Source organism: Lolium perenne, chromosome 6 (genome assembly GCF_019359855.2).
Source record: "Lolium perenne isolate Kyuss_39 chromosome 6, Kyuss_2.0, whole genome shotgun sequence".
NCBI lineage: Eukaryota > Viridiplantae > Streptophyta > Magnoliopsida > Poales > Poaceae > Lolium > Lolium perenne.
Window position 1 is genome coordinate 144256031 of NC_067249.2, and position 17052 is coordinate 144273082.

General features: G+C 44.1%; 2 protein-coding genes across 2 annotated transcripts; both read right to left on the reverse strand.

The window, feature by feature from the left end:
• Positions 1 to 612: 612 nt before the first annotated feature.
• On the reverse strand, positions 613 to 2740 carry LOC127309533 (probable xyloglucan galactosyltransferase GT15). Its single transcript, XM_051340352.2, has 2 exons — positions 2252 to 2740; positions 613 to 2154 (listed from the first exon to the last, which is right to left on the reverse strand). Exons 1-2 carry the CDS (start codon positions 2731 to 2733, stop codon positions 1086 to 1088), a joined length of 1551 nt encoding a protein of 516 aa, XP_051196312.1. The 5' UTR covers positions 2734 to 2740; the 3' UTR covers positions 613 to 1085.
• Positions 2741 to 6010: 3270 nt separating this feature from the next.
• On the reverse strand, positions 6011 to 7994 carry LOC127307347 (uncharacterized). Its single transcript, XM_051338083.2, has 3 exons — positions 7836 to 7994; positions 7572 to 7710; positions 6011 to 6302 (listed from the first exon to the last, which is right to left on the reverse strand). Exons 1-3 carry the CDS (start codon positions 7885 to 7887, stop codon positions 6257 to 6259), a joined length of 237 nt encoding a protein of 78 aa, XP_051194043.1. The 5' UTR covers positions 7888 to 7994; the 3' UTR covers positions 6011 to 6256.
• Positions 7995 to 17052: the final 9058 nt, after the last annotated feature.

Genomic DNA, 17052 nt, shown 5'->3' on the forward strand with positions numbered 1-17052 from the left:
TGTGTAAGACAATTACGCGTTGTAATAAATGATGACTCTATGATATTCAACTATTATGTCTCGCAACAACAATATTCCTGGGATTGCGATGAAGGGCATAATAGGCATCTGGACTTAAAAATCCGGGTGTTGACAACTTCATATCAGACAATCCAACAATCCGGATGGGAATCAGGGTCAATAAACGATCGGTGATGACGGAAAGAGCCTCGGCGGTGGCACTGAGGGCCGGAGTGTGCTTGTAGCGCGCGACACCGAGGAAAAAAATGAGGATATGCGAAATTGGGTGGTGACGAGGGTGAGCGGACTTTAGTAGTGGTGGCGACAAGGGAATTTGCTCGTGACAGATCTCCGGGGAGGTCATCAAGTCCCAACAATAAGGACAACAACGGCAAGCTTCGATTTGGGAGCACAAGCTAGGGATTCGGTGAGAAGAAAAATGGGGAATGGACTGTGCTAGGTCGGACTGAACAATTGAGAGATAAAAAAAAGAACAGACATATTTTAAGCAGTCTAGTTGGCGCTCACATTGGAACTAGAATAAAAGTAACCTGACAACGTGGGCCCAAAACACGCACCGTTGCAGAGATATTTGAGTTCTAATCGTTTTCAAACAGTTTTATTTTTGTGCTACACGAATTTGGCCTAAGAGGACCATTTTGGCAATTGCCCCAACAAAATTGAGGTGCCTCAAAACAATTACAAAAAAACAACAGATCATATGAGCGCTCGGCAAAGAACACGGAATACCCAAAGTACATTGCCCCGGACAAACACAATATCTTGACCTTGTCACGATTTTTGTGAATGGATGGGCTAGCTCTTGCTCAAAGGTGGGGAATCATTGGCGTCTTCATACCGACTTGAGTTCGATCCCTCCAAGCAGAATTTAGTCGCTCCGTTTTATTTATTTCACAGATAGAATCACGGAGATTTGATCAGGAAGGTGGGAGGTTCCACTTTCTCTCACATTCTTCTTGATCAAATGCCGTGAATCTCCTCTCCCGGTTGAGCTTGATTCTTGGTCTTGAATATCTTCCGCAGCCATATAGTATCATCGACATTCTACTTAGCTAGCTCTATACTTACACATCCCATCCCAAATCCTCACCATTTCTTATCCTCCTCGTCCTCGCCATCACCTCGTCCATGGCGATGTCGAACCCGTCCTTCATGTCCCCCTCAAACCTCACTCTGGGGTCCTTGTACACAAACCTCGGGATCATCTTGATCACCTCCTCCCTCATGGCTGCCACCTCCTCGTCACTGTACCTGGTCAGCACCTCCTCGATGTCCACCTTCCCTCCCACGAGGTCTTCCGCGTCGATGAACACCGAGTAACGGCGGCGGCCATCGACGTCGCCGCCGTTGTTGTCCGGCTCGTGCCATCGGTACTGCTTCTCGAAGGTGGAACCCTCGTGGAAGAAAACGGGGATGCAGCCGGCCACGACGGCGTCGATGGACGACCGGCGCATGAAGGAGTCGCCACGCGGCTGCAGGCAGAAACGGGAGGAGGCGAAGAGGGACATGAGTTTCTCCGCGGACCGGCAGACCTGGCCGTGGCTGCAGTCGAGCATGCCGCAGCGGGTCGGCGAGGAGACGCACTTGTCAATGAGGCGGTCGCGGAGGACCAGCGTGCCGTTCGGACGCCGCGCTCCGGCGAACGCGAACAGCCACGGCCGGCGCGTCCCACGAGCGCGTGCCTGCCACGCGGCCACCTCGGCGGCGGACGAAGGGTGGAAGTAGGTCGGGTAAGGCACGGCCATATCCCGGCGGTTCCAGATGTTGGACTCGATGGTGAGCACCGTCATGTTGAGGCACTCGGCCCGTTCGAGGAAGCCGTTGCCGCACCCTTTGGGGTCGTTGTTGCTCGGCACACGCCGGAACATCCACGTGGTCTTGGACGCCAGGATGAAGTGGTCGCGCCCGCCGAGCGCCGCCCACTGCGGCCGCGACGATAGCCACCGGAGGAACTCCGCCGACGGCGCGTCGCGCACCGACGCGTTGGTGTCGCAGCTGTAGTGGTTCAGCTCCATACCCGCGTAGTACGGCACGTACACCGCCGTGGCCGCCGCCGGGTCGTCGGTGAGGCACTCGTACCGCCTCACGCTGTGGTGGAAGATCACCTCCAGGGCGTGATGGTCCGTGTTGAACCTGCATTTCAATCGAGATGTAAGTGTAACTAACCAGAGCACGCGAAGAATGAAACTTAAAACCACCATCGTACGTGACGGTCGATATCTTTGCTTACCATCCGTTGTCAGGGATGACACGGTCGCTGTCGTTGCCGGCGGCGGGAGCGAGCACCGGGCCGAGGCCAGCATTGGACATGAAGACGCACGCGCTGGTCTCGTCCTCAAACGCCGGCGACCCATCGACGCAGTCCCGGAGAAGATTAAACCGCGAGGGTAGATCTAGCATGTACACGCGCCGACCTTCGCACGACGGCTTAGTGTCATCGTTGTGGAGCGCTGGCGGGGGAGAGAAGATGCTGACGGGGAGCGCGGCTGGGTCGGCACGACGGTGAGAGGAAAAGTATGAGTAAGGGAAGAGCGAGATGTGGAAGAACTGGAGGTGGAGGAGGCACGGCAAGAGCCATGAGCCGGCGACGAGGAGGCCATAGAGGAGGTACTTGTTGAGGCCGCTGTGAGCTTCCATGGCTGGGCTAGCTTTAGGAGAGCATCCGGCAAGATAGCTGTTCGTGGTGCTCTGAAGGGGATCGCTACCCTGCATTGTGAGAAAGGGCAACAATGACCGGAGATGTCTTATTGCCGTGTCACTTGCTGTATTTTTAGACTGCTCATAGTGGGAGTAACTTAGCTAGTAACATCACACAACCCAAGACATTTTGGTGACATGACATGGCAATGAATGAAGAAAGAGAGTGAGGTGGTAACTAGGTATGTTACCATAACATCACATACCCCAAGACAAGTTGAGTCTACACCATAGTAAACGACACAATGCATGACACCACATATTAGTTACTACCCACTATGGAGGTAGTAACTTAGACTAGTAACATATGTCATGTTACTAGTGTTACTCCCCACTATAACTAGTCTTAGCGTGTCAGTTGAAGAGTTTGATACCTGGTAGCATATCATAATTTTTGTTTGTGCTGCATTCCTCGGAAAACATCGATCGATGGGCATTCGGCGCCATATCTTGGCATCCGTGTAGTACTTGGATTGGTATTCAAATCCTCTGCAGTTGACCCAAGTTGCGCATTAATATTTGGTCATCGGTATTCCGAGCAGTTCTGCAGATCAACAGTCTAATTTTAGTTTTAAATCGTCCAGGTTATCTTCTCATAGGAGCTCTAGATCTCGAGGCCAGTTGTACGCGATTATTTTGGAGCGGATTCTGCGGGCGCAAGATTGAGCGAGAATCAGCCTTGAGGTGTGACCTCGAGGAGGCTTACGTGTAATTTACGCTTGAAGATCCTGAAGCTCGCGGGGCCAGAGAAAAAGTTTAGTTGATGCATCTCTCGAACAAGTCATACTAGTAAAAATCAGGTTTTGCAGCCTTGCGAGTTAAAATTATGGCCACCCCAATACACAGTTTTCATCTACACTTGATGCATTTGCCTTACATTGCTTATACTCACTAGTAAAAAAGGAATTCTCACCCTGATGCACATCAGCCTGCACAGCTACGCCCCTGGCTCCATGTCACCTCCATTGCTCTTGCACAACTGTTTAGTTCTTGCCACTACACAAACATTAGGAGAAGAATCACACGTGGGATTATACGATTGTTCCCGTGTTTGAATGGCATCTCTCCAGGATGAAACAACTTGCTGTTATTCTTTTTAGCTGGCTATTTGCTGTACTTTAGTTAAACGTTGAGTCATGGAATACTCTGTACATAAATTTGTGGTTCGAGTCCATTCACGAGCTTCTGATCCCTTAATTCGGACACTAATCACGTATCAAGTATTCAAGCCCCACTAGTTGGTCTAACAATCACTGGCTAGTATTTTTCCTCTCCTAGTAGGGTTCTTCCTCACTTCTAGATAAGATTTTCAATAAATTAAAATAAAGGAATCACTAGGGCGAGATTTTTCACAGAATTATACCTCTTTATTCATTGGAAAACTAAGTTACATCACTAAGCATCGGGCGTATAATTGACTCAGGGGATCATCAATCCATACACGTGGTGAACTCGACGGCAAAGTGAATTATTTGATAGAATCCTATTTTTTTGCGATAATTGAGATTCATGCCAAGAACGATTAAATAAAATGAGATATTGCTTTATGCGTGTCTTACCTAACTGGCATATCATGGACAGACTCCTCTAACCTTTAAACGATCTACCAAGAAAAATCTCAGATTTTGGCTATTTGTAACAACAATGTTATATGATGAGTAAAATATCTCCATCAATTTTTGAATTTGATGCAGCAGCAAAATGTGCTCCGCTATCACGAATTTTTTTCAATAAAGAGAATATAGTAAGATCGTGAAGATACCAATTATCCTAATGACACTATGGATGAACACAACCTCAAAAATGAAGAAGAAGCTAAAAAAAGAAAAGTCCTGCTACAACCTCGTAGCAGCAATATAACCACCACCAACCGAAAGTCCAAATTCTCCAAAAACGACGCATCCAAGAAGAAAACGGTGCATAATCCCCATCATCGTCCGATCATAGATCTTAGGTTTTCACTTTAAAGACAGTCCCCGCTCTAGCGCTCTCACAACAATGCATTCAACAAGGTCATTGCCAAGCACAATCAATTAAGACCACCATTACAGTCCTTGGCTCTCTTGGCTTCAATGACATTCTTCATCTCTGACTTCACAATGGAACGAAACATGTCCCAAGATGACAACAGGTAGTAGAGCTTTGCACCGCTCCCTCGTAAAACTAAATGGTCAGAAAAAAATATGGGTGCACACAACCGAATCTCATCTGACCCAGCAATCTTCAGGTATGATGCATCCGATGGAGTTCACATGCGGAGCCTTCAAAAACTCGACACTCCGGCAAGAACAAAGGAGAGAAGCATTAGGCAGATCTTCGTCATCTTGCTGCAAGAGGAACCCGAGGACTTTCACCTCGCCTCGATTTCTCCATAGGTGAGTTTGATGCTCGGTAAATAGAAATCAATGCAGCAATTGACATTACTGATTTCCCCGCCGGCTATACCTTCTCTCCATTAACAGATTGTCGACGGTTCCACTGTTAGTACCAACAAGTTAAGTTAGAAGTTTTAAGCATGGAACGATTGGCCTAAGATAGTTGTGTTGTTGTATGCAAACCATGGACTCCATAACGGTCTGCTTGCTTCTCGTTTAAACAACATGCACTCGACCGCCCATGTTTTTTGAGTAGGTTGGCAATAATATCGTGGATTTGAGTATCTTTGGGCATCAACCCACTAGACACGAGTTTGGAGGGTACTTTCTATCCATGAAATATTTGCGTGCGGGAACCTGTTAAGTCATGGGCTAGAAATGGGTATAAAATTTGGCTTCTTGGATATCTGATGGACACTTATATGATAGGTGGGACCAACTTATTGATGGCTCACACAATCCTAACCATAACACCCTCAATCCCCATGGCCCAGAGAGACCAAAATCTTTAGAACATAAGGCTAACCCTAACCCTCCCGGTAAGCTAGGAGAAGAAGGTTTTGATGTGTCCTTTCACTGCGGCCTTGTATGGGTTGTTGTTGTTTTTCTTGATCCGAGGATATCCAACGGTTATAGATGGGGTGTCAAGTGGCGTTCCGCACTAGTCCCACAATTATAGGATCTAGGCAAAAGTGTCGTGAGATTCAAGGCAGAAATAATGAAGGTTGTGAACAAATTCCATCCCGCATCCTGCCCGCATTGACACCCTTAGTTATAGACGTGAGCAAAAGTTTTTCATCAGGGCTTTCTTTGCGGCCAGACAGCCAGCTAGCTGGCATCTTGATATGTGGATGAATATGCCAAACATGAAGTTTTTTTAGTTGGGCTGAATGGTCGATGTGGTAAGGACTAAGAAATAGAGGGATTGAGGTTTTTTTTTCACAAGTAATTGGGTAAATCCTGGACGAAGAAGAAAATAAAATTACACGGAATTATTTGCAAAAATCTAATATATCAGAATATTACATTCAACCGGATAGTCATCCCATGCACACCAACCGAATAATCCAATTGCTGAGGTTCACAAGCAGGGAGTAGAAAAATTTGCTCAGTGGAGCATTTCTACAACACAGAGGCTGAACCTGACGTCTCTCGCTTTCTTCTCAGAAGCACGCATCCAGGAGACAGCAACAGCAAAGGGCGGCCAAGCTGTTGCAACAAACATGATCAGATCAGAAATTCAGAATCATGGCACATAGTATCCTCAAAGTCGACAAAGCTGGCGCTACATAACCAACATATTGACAATATATGTACAGAATCAGGGTTGATCTAAGCATCTAGCTAAGTAGGGGATCTCTTCCACCTTGATCTTGTTTTTCTGAAAACAGAATTAGGGTCATCCACTGCTATTTTTTCATTGCAAATTACAGCTATAGTTTCAGCATCGGTATGGCATTACTGCTTGCTGTCAGGCTCATTCACCAAACAATGGTTATGGCGTCAAAGGTACTCCTAAGGAGGCATCTTCCATGGAATCTGATGTCTCAGAACAAAAGTCTGACTTTTGCATTACCGGGCAAGATAACAGGTACAAACATGGTCGTAACTGGCATGGCAAGTCTGAATTTTTGTACTACCTCAGAACAGAAGACTGTCACTCTGAATTTTATGCTACCCAATCGATGAGTCTATTTGATTAGCAGGATTCTAAAAATGCATAAATAGAAAAACTCATGATTGCAACGTACGTCATACTTATTCTAATCCTAGGAAATTTTTATTTGTTTGATCACATCACAAGGAGGGATCCATGCAGAGCATCAGTTACCACGAAAATGGCTCTATAAAATGGATGGGTGCGGCTTTAAACTATTGGCACATTTGGAATATATACAAATCGTATCTGAAACGAATATACCGACAGGGACGTAGTTCTCTAACAATAGTGCTTAAAACAAAATGTACGGTCATACTCCTGCCTCATAATCCAAATTTCAGAATTACACATAGCATCAGAATTAGGATATTGATAATAATGTTCATTTAAAATGTTTTGATGGGATATCTATTTTACTGATTTTCTGATGTACTAATTTATTGGCTAGCCTACGGATATCTTTCTCGGGTATGAATGCCGAGTAGAAACTGCTCTTTTAATATTATTGTAAATGAAATTGATCGCATAGGACTATCAGAATCAGATCTGTAGGATTTGTATGTCCCGTTTGACCCTAGAATCCGATCAAATTTTGAAAGGCAGCTCACGCGGCATGTCGCGGCCCCAACCAAGCAACCGTGCGCCGCCGACGGGGAACACTCGCCGGCGGAATTCCTAGGTTGATCACCGATCGATTTATCCTACAGTATGTTTCCCGTTCTCTAAACAACCCGTCTATCAAGCTAGCAGAGTACTACATATACTACTAGTACATATATACGGGAGGGCAGTATTAGTTCGATCGGAAATTAACGCACCATCCCTGCATGAAGGAAGGTCCGCCCTGCTGCTGCTGCTGCTGCTGGGGCGGGTACCCCTGCTGGCCGTATCCTTGCGGCGGGTACCCCTGCTGCGGCGGCGGGTAGCCTTGCGGAGGGTACCCCTGCGGCGGGTAACCTGAAGAAATGGATCAAGATCCACATGTGTCAAAGGTCAATTCTGTTGAACTCTCGGCCAAAAAGAAGAAGCAACAGTACACGGCCGGAAAGGATCGAGGCCATGGACAGGAGAGCGAGATGTACCTTGCTGCGGCGGCGCGCCGACGGGCGCCTGCTGCTGGCCGTAGTAGCTCATCTCTCCTCTACGGCCGTGGGACTATTCGCTGGTCTCCTGCCCTGTACCTGTAGTGCGTGGAGCCGAGTGATGATTTTATAAAGAAGACAGCGGCGGGCGGGAAGGTGCACTGCGCTTGCTACTGCTGGTGGGGGCGTATCCAGATTCCAGATGGACGCCTCGGGCGTTGGACTTGTCGTATGCATTGCCGCGTACCACGACCACGCCCACTAGTTGGGTTGGCTGAGAACAAGACGAGCTACGTAATATGTGTTGCCAATCTGATTTGGTGTTTGACTGTTTTCTCGGTCGTACCTGAATAAAATTGATTAGAGCAAGGAAACAGCGGTCATGGTTGGCTACGGAGCATGTGCTAAGTAACTTAGCATCCAAGGCTGTAGTACATGTTTGACTGCTTCTTTTCTGCGTTGCAACCTGCAAGCCTGGCTAGTTGCATATTCGTAGACAAGAACGACTGAACGAGCAACGCATAGATCGTGCCGAGAGCTAGCGCACAAGGCAGCGAGCTGGCCTAAGTTGTGATCGTCCTTGGTCATAACAGAAACTTGGCTGTCACTTTGCTCTGGATTTGGTGGCCGCTGAGCGCAATCGCATATCGCAGCAGGAATGCAGGATAGTGCGACTACACCAAACAGTCGATGCCGATCTCCCACGATGTTGACGGGACACACCGACGGGTCTCTCGTTGCTCAAGGAAAGCGTGGTGAAGGCTGGGCCGTTATATCCCGTGCGACGATCGATATGTTGATCGATACCGTGTGGTGTGTGCTACTAGCCATCTTGATATCGTGTGCAAGGTGCTTCCGAAGCTGCACTCTGCATATTGCAAAGAGTAAAGTCTGAAAAAACCCTGAAGTGGTAGATAGTGTTGGAATCGAACCCTAGACTATCAATCCTGAAATGAGCACCCTCAACTCACTGATCCCGGCTTAATCTTGTATGATGATGGTTTCCAAACGCTGGGATTTTGACGTGGCAAAGTTGAGGCTGGGAAGGGAGTGTTCTAGGTGGGCTTGGAGATGAAGGCATGTTTATTGGGCTGAGCCTGTTCGTGAAGCCCATTTTTCTTGGAGATCTATACGTCCTACTGGAATCGTTCCGTCTCAGCCGCGCCGCGTGATAACTCCTCTTCCCTACTTCTGCGGCAACAACCATGGCGCAGAGTGGATGATCGTGGCTACGCGGCGACGACTGAAGCAGACGACCAAGCGAAGGTAACCCATCCAGCAAATCCTCTGCCTATTGGTTCCAATCAGTAAAAGATGGTTCGGTTTCCATGGGTTCAAATCCATTGCATATATTCTGCAAATTATGGGTTTTTGGGTTCAGCCGCGGGGAGGAAATCTGCAAAATTTCGGGCATGAATAATTCAGTTTGGTTGAATTGGAACTAAACATCTGCATCTTTTTTCAGTATGAATTCTACGGAAATTCTTACTGTACGGTTCCATTTTGGTGGGGAGTTCGTCCACATTGGGAAGAAGTTGGATTATGTTGGGGGTGATGAAGCGATTTCTGAGATCCAGCGAGACAAGTTGTCACTACAAGAGGTACTGGGGTTTCTAAAAGATCACATGGAATTCAAGGAGTCGATGAAGCTATATTTTTTACATCCCGGTAAAGAGCTTGTCAATGGCTTGGTGTTTCTGTATGATGATCTAGGATGTTTGAAGATGTCTGAGCACACAATAGATGGAGGTGTTGCAGATATATATGTCGAATATCATGGTCAGGAGGATGTTGTGAGTATATCTAGTGGTAGTGATTTTGAACATGAAATTGCTGGCTTAGCTGATTGTGAAAGCGACATATCTGATGTGCCTGAAGTTATGACTGCAACGGATGATGAGAGTGATCCTACTTCTACTTCTGTTGGTCAGCTAGAAAATGTGTTTGTGCCAGATGATTATGGTCTCACACAAGTGATGAGTTTTCCAAATCAGAATGTGAGTGTAAGAAGATCATTTGTGCAGAATTATGTGAGAAGGGATATTGACACAGGCTCACAAGGTATGACTGGAAATTCACAAGTTATAAATTCATCAATGCGGTCTCAAGTGGAAATCCCTTTTTGTAAAGATAAAGTGTTGAGAGATGTTGACACAGATGGAACTAAAAAATAGGTGAAGAATATTCAGATTCGGAAGATAGTGACTATGTGCCACACAGTGATGACAGTGGAGAGGAGTCGGAGGTTGTGGATCTTAGAAAGAAAGCAAAACAGTTCAAGACAAAGACGAGAGCTTCTCAAAGATGGATAGATGGTGAAAATGCTACCGGTGCAGTTCCTATTGACCTTGTAGCTAATGTTGAGGAAGTACTGGAAGAAATCAACAAAGAAGCTGAATTTGAGACCTCTGATGAGGATTATTCTTATGATGAGGAAGAAGAAGGCCACATTGTGAGAAAGAAGACTAAATATCCCAGATTTGATCTGAACACTAAAATACCTCTTTTCTGTTTGTCAATGGTGTTCAGAAGCAAACAACAGCTGTGTAAGGCGGTAAAAAATATGGCCTTGTCACAAAAAGGAGTCTTTCTTTCAAGAAGTCAGAGGTGGAAAGGGTGAGAGTGAAGTGTGACTGGCCTAATTGTCCGTGGCTACTATATGCAGCTAAAACTAATAGATGTTCAAGATTTCAGATTATCACATTGAATGATGACCATCACTGTGCACAAAACAGAGACAATCATCTAGTAACTGCCAAGATTATAGCAAATAAATATGAGCATTTCATACTTGCAAACCCAACATGGAAAATTGAGAGCATCAAATCCACAGTACTTCAAGATTTCTTTGCTGATGTGTCAACTTCTAAGTGCAAAGCAGCAATTTTTTTTTGTCATGGACAAGTTGCTGTGTTGAATGAAAGAAGAATACAACAAATTATTTGATTACCAACTAGAATTGCTTCGGAGTAATCCTGGAACAACGGTAGCTGTTTGCCTTGATCCAACCATAATGGAACAAAATATATTTTAGAGTTTTTATGTATGTTTCAATGCAATGAAGTTGGGTTTCAAAGCTGGTTGCAGAAAAGTCATAGGACTTGATGGTTGCTTTTTCAAAGGAGCATGTCAGGGTGAGCTGCTTTGTGCCATTGCAAGGGATGCAAATAATCAAATGTACCCTCTTGCTTGGGCTGTAGTTGAGCAAGAAACATCAGATACTTAAAAGACTTGGATATAAATGACAATGGAGCAGGGTGGGGTTTTATTTCTGACAAGCAGAAGGTTAGTTGAGCGAGAACTATTTAAATGATGATCTTGTTATTACCTCTTGCTTGTACTCGAGGGAGCACTATTTAAATGATGATCTTGTCTTATTTATTTTCTCTATTAATTGTAGGGCTTAATCAAAAGTATGCAAACATACTTACCTAAAGCGGAACATAGAATGTGTGCCAGGCACATCTACGCAAATTGGAGAAAGAAACATAGACATCATGAATTTCAGAAAATGTTCTGGGCAATTGCCAAGTCATGTAACACAGAAGATTTCCTGTACAACAAGGCAAAGCTTGCACACAAAACTCCAGAGGGTGCTAAAGATATCATGAAAACCAATCCTAAGCATTGGGCCAGATCCTTTTTTCAACTTGGTGTGAAATGTGAATCAGTGGACAATAACCTATGTGAGTCATTCAATCATGCCATCATTGATACTCGGTTCTACCCGATTATAAGCATGCTTGAGAGGATCAGGGTGAAAGTACTTGTAAGAGTACAAGAACAAAGAGAGAAGGGTGCCAATTTTCATGGCAGTATCTGCCCAGCCATCTTCAAAAAACTCAAAGTCATCATCAAAATGACTCAATTCTTGGAAGTAATGTGGAATGGTAAAGATGGATTTGAAGTGAGACATCTTAAAGGGAGACAGAAAAGGTATATTGTAAACCTACAACAGAGAACTTGTTCATGTGGCTATTTTCAATTGGCAGGGCTACCATGTTGTCATGCAATTTCGGCCATCTACAAATGTGGCAAAATAGTTGACGAATTCATTGACAATTGCTATTCCATTGAAGTATTCAACAAGATATATGACCACTGCCTTGAACCTATTGAAGGAGAGGAGAAGTGGCCAGTATCACCAAAACCAAGGCCACAAGCACCTGGATATGTCAGGATGCCTGGCAGGCCTAAGAAGAATGATAGGAGAAGGGAAGAAGGTGAAGCACCAAAAGGAAATAAAATGAGTAGGGCTGGTATAGTTATCACATGCTCATTTTGTGGTGTTACTGGGCATAAAAAAATCTGGCTGTACCAAAAATCCTGAGAAGGGAAAGAAGAAAAATGCACATCTTGTTAAGACTGGCAAGAAAATGAAACAAGCAGAGGTAATAACAAGTTAATACATATCAATTGAGTATTTCCATTTGCGTAGAAAACTGATTTGTGTTTCCATTTGCAGCAAGCTCAGACAAATGCAACAAAAGCTGCAACTAGTTCTACACTCCTGCTAGTTCTACTCTAGTAGCTAATTGTACAAAGCATTTCAAGCCTCCGAGACCTGCAACACAAAAAGCATCACCAGTACCACCAAGAGCCCCATCTGCAACAACAACAACAACAACAACAACACCATCTGCGACACCAAGAGAAGCTAGTTTGAGCAACCAACAATCTTCTACTGACCCTAGAAGAGGAAGAAAAAGAGAGTTACTTACATGAAAAATGAAGGGATACTTCACTGCAGCTGGCAACTACTAGACAAACCGATAGTTTTCATATTTTGTTCTCTTTATATGAAAACTTGTCATATTGTGTGAATTGTGTGAATTTCTTGTGATATTGTGTGAATTTCTCGGCACTGAACCTGCTATGTTTAAGTTATGTAAATGCAAATTACTTTAGCCTGCTATTTTTTTTTTTTGGAAAAGATCCAATTTATTTCATTGCACAAACATGCAGACAATGCTTGCATTACATAGCAAATAAGTTCTGGCATTACAATGGAAACAACTGCTGCAATTTCTCTTCATATACTCACCATTACGGAACCGGCGACCGCGTCATCCAGTAGCCTCCGCGTCGGCCCGCAAGGAAGATATCACTGCAGGAGGTGATTGGGTTCCTGAAGGATCACATGGAAGTGAAATACTCAATGAAGTTGTATTTCTTGTCGCCTGGCAAGGATCTTGTGAATGGCTTGGTTTTCCTGTATGATTATGCAGGATGTGTGAAAATGTCTGAGAAGATAGCACATGGAGGTGTTGCGGACATCTATGTGGAGAATCATGCTGAGCAGGATATGGTGAGTATATCAAGTGGCGGTGATTTCGAAGATGAAATTGTGAGCTTAGGAGACAGTGGTGAGTTCTGAAGTGCCTGAAGTTATAAGTGCAGAGGATGAAGTGGCTGAAACAGTAATTGCAGATGTTGATGCCACCGTGGTAATTGTTGTGCTGATCATATTGAACCAGAAGCAATGCTTGACAATGTGTTAGTGCCCTATAAGAGCATCACAAGCATCAGAAGCTCCTACCAGAAGAAGTCCCAGAAAAGCAGAACAATCAACAAGTAGCACAAGCAATTTGGGAGGCTCCTAAAAAGAGAGGAAAGAAGAGACTATTAGATGCAAAATGGAAGGAATATCTGAGTGCATCTGAGAACTACTAGATATTACTGTTTTTATCATGTGAGGATCATGAAATGTTCCAGGAGACTGAAGCTGGCATCTTTTGTTAGCTGCCAATATATGGGCACTGAACCTACAAAGTTATAATAAACTATCTTTAAATTCCCCATATTCTTGCAATTGTTTCTTGCCATTGCTTCTTGCAATTGCTTCTATCATCTTATTTTTTATCAACATGGGCTTTTCATACTCTTGCATTTGTTTCTTACAATTATCATACAATGAAAATACGCAGAAGTGCTGCCAAAATTCATATAAAATGCTGACTTTATTCAGTTGCAGATTCTACACATTACATTGCCAGAACTAAACCTGGATAACAATCTAACATTGCATTGCTAGAGCTACCTTGACATGAATCCTGCCACTAAACCAGGATAACAATCTCACATCTGCTGTGCACTCTCAGTTTCTTTCCCTAATTACATCCATTTGGGCATTCTTCAATTGTAGCTCCTCTCTCAGAGCATAATAGCAGTACCATTTCCCCCTGCAGCCTCCACACAGCATCCCATAGATCATCAAGCAAATCACGAATAGACAACGTTGGGGGTTGATCACACCACTCAATGTATCCGCATCATCCAGTCTGCGAAATTAGCGCACATAATAAGCAGTAAATTTACCAAAAATGAAGCAGTTTTCAGAGAAGACACAGCACACACGAACTGGGTTGCTGCACTCCATGAAATTCACCTCGATGGCTTCTTGCCGCATTCCGCAGAGCTTTTTGGGTCGCTGCGCCACCTCCGCCGCGTCGCCGCCGTCAAGCGCTGCCTCCGTCTCGGCGCCGTCGATCGCTACTGATACGTCTCAAACGTATCTATAATTTCTTATGTTCCATGCTACTTTATTGATGATACTCACATGTTTTATACATACTTTATGTCATATTTATGCATTTTCCGGCACTAACCTATTAACAAGATGCCGAAGAGCCAGTTGCTATTTACTGTTGTTTTTGGTTTCAGAAATCCTAGTAAGGAAATATTCTCGGAATTGGACGAAATCAACGCCCAGGGTCTTATTTTTCCACGAACCTTCCAGAAGACCGAAAGGGAAACGAAGTGGGGCGACGAGGCACCGACACAACAGGGCGGCGCGGCCCTGGCGTGTGGGGCCCTCGTGTCGCCCCTAAACCTACCCTTCCGCCTATAAGAAGCCTTCGTCGAGAAAACCCCAGTACTGAGAGCCACAATACGGAAAACCTTCCAGAGACGCCGCCGCCGCCAATCCCATCTCGAGGGATTCAGGAGATCGCCTCCGGCACCCTGCCGGAGAGGGGAATCATCTCCCGGAGGACTCTTCATCGCCATGATCGCCTCCGGAGTGATGTGTGAGTAGTTCACCCCTGGACTATGGGTCCATAGCAGTAGCTAGATGGTTGTCTTCTCCTCATTGTGCTATCATTGTTGGATCTTGTGAGCTGCCTAACATGATCAAGATCATCTATTTGTAATGCTACATGTTGCGTTTGTTGGGATCCGATGAATATGGAATACTATGCTATGTTGATTATCAATCTATCATCTATGTGTTGTTTATGATCTTGCATGCTCTCCGTTGCTAGTAGAGGCTCTGTCCAAGTCGTTACTTGTAACTCCAAGAGGGAGTATTTATGCTCGATAGTGGGTTCATGCCTCCATTAAATGCAGGACGATGTGACAAAGTTCTAAGGTTGTGGATGTGCTGTTGCCACTAGGGATAAAACATCAATGCTATGTCTAAGGATATTTGTGTTGATTACATTACGCACCATACTTAATGCAATTGTCTGTTGTTTGCAACTTAATAATGGAAGGGGTGCGGATGCTAACCCGAATGTGGACTTTTTAGGCATAGATGCATGCTGGATAGCGGTCTATGTACATTGTCGTAATGCCCAGTTGAATTTCACACTACTCATCATAATATGTATGTGCATTGTCATGCCATCTTTATTTGTCAATTGCCCAACTGTAATTTGTTCACCCAACATGCTATTTCTTATTGGAGAGACACCACTAGTGAACTGTGGACCCCGGTCCATTTTTTACATCGAATACAATCTACTGCAATACTTGTTCTTACTGTTCTTTGCAAACATCATCTTCCACACTATACATCTAATCCTTTGTTACAGCAAGCCGGTGAGATTGAAAACCTCACTGTTAAGTTGGGGCAAAGTATTTCGGTTTTGTTGTGCAGGTTCCACGTTGGCACCGGAATCCCTGGTGTTGCGCCGCACTACACTCCGCCACCATCAACCTTCAACGTGCTTCTTGACTCCTACTGGTTCGATAAACCTTGGTTTCTTACTGAGGGAAACTTGCTGCTGTACGCATCACACCTTTCACTTGGGGTTCCCAACGGGCATGTGCTTTACGCGTCAACAAGCTAAATTTCTGGCGCCGTTGCCGGGGAGATCAAGACACGCTGCAAGGGGAGTCTTCCACTTCCAATCTCTCTACTTTGTTTTTGTCTTGCTTTATTTTATTTACTACTTTGTTTGCTGCATTATATCAAAATACAAAAAATTAGTTACTTGCTTTACTTTATTTACTATCTTGTTTGCGTTCTCCATATTAAAAACACAATAAAATTAGTTACTTGCATTTACTTTATCTAGTTTGCTTTATTTACTATTGCTAAAATGGGTACTCCTGAAAACACTAAGTTGTGTGACTTCACTAGCACAAATAATAATGATTTTTTATGCACACCTATTGCTCAACCCGCTACTACAGCAGAATTCTTTGAAATTAAACCTGCTTTACTAAATTTTGTTATGAGAGAGCAATTTTCTGGTGTTAGTACTGATGATGCTGCTGCCCATCTTAATAATTTTGTTGAACTATGTGAAATGGAAAAGTATAAGGATGTAGATGGTGACATTATAATATTAAAATTGTTTCCTTTCTCATTAAGAGGAAGAGCTAAAAATTGGTTGCTATCTTTGTCTAAGAATAGTATTGATTCATGGACTAAATGTAAGGATGATTTCATTGGTAGATATTATCCTCCTGCTAAAATTATATCTTTCAGAAGTAGCATAATGAATTTTAAGCAATTGGATAATGAGCATGTTTCCCAAGCATGGGAAAGAATGAAATCTTTGGTCAAAAATTGCCCTACCCATGGACTGACTACTTGGATGATCATCCAAACCTTTTATGCAGGATTGAATTTTTCTTCGTGGAACTTATTGGATTCAGCTGCTGGAGGTACTTTTATGTCCATCATTCTAGGCACCACAACAATGTTTCTTGATAATATGATGATTAATTATTCTGAATGGCACACGGAAAAAGCTCCACAAGGTAAGAAGGTAAATTCTGTTGAAGAAACCTCATCCTTGAGTGATAAGATTGATGCTATTATGTCTACGCTTGTGAATGGTAGGACTAATGTTGATCCTAATAATGTTCCGTTAGCTTCATTGGTTGCCCAAGAAGAACATGTTGATGTGAATTTCATTAAAAATAATAATTTCAACAACAATGCTTATAGGAATAATTCTAGTAACAACTATAGGCCATATCCTTC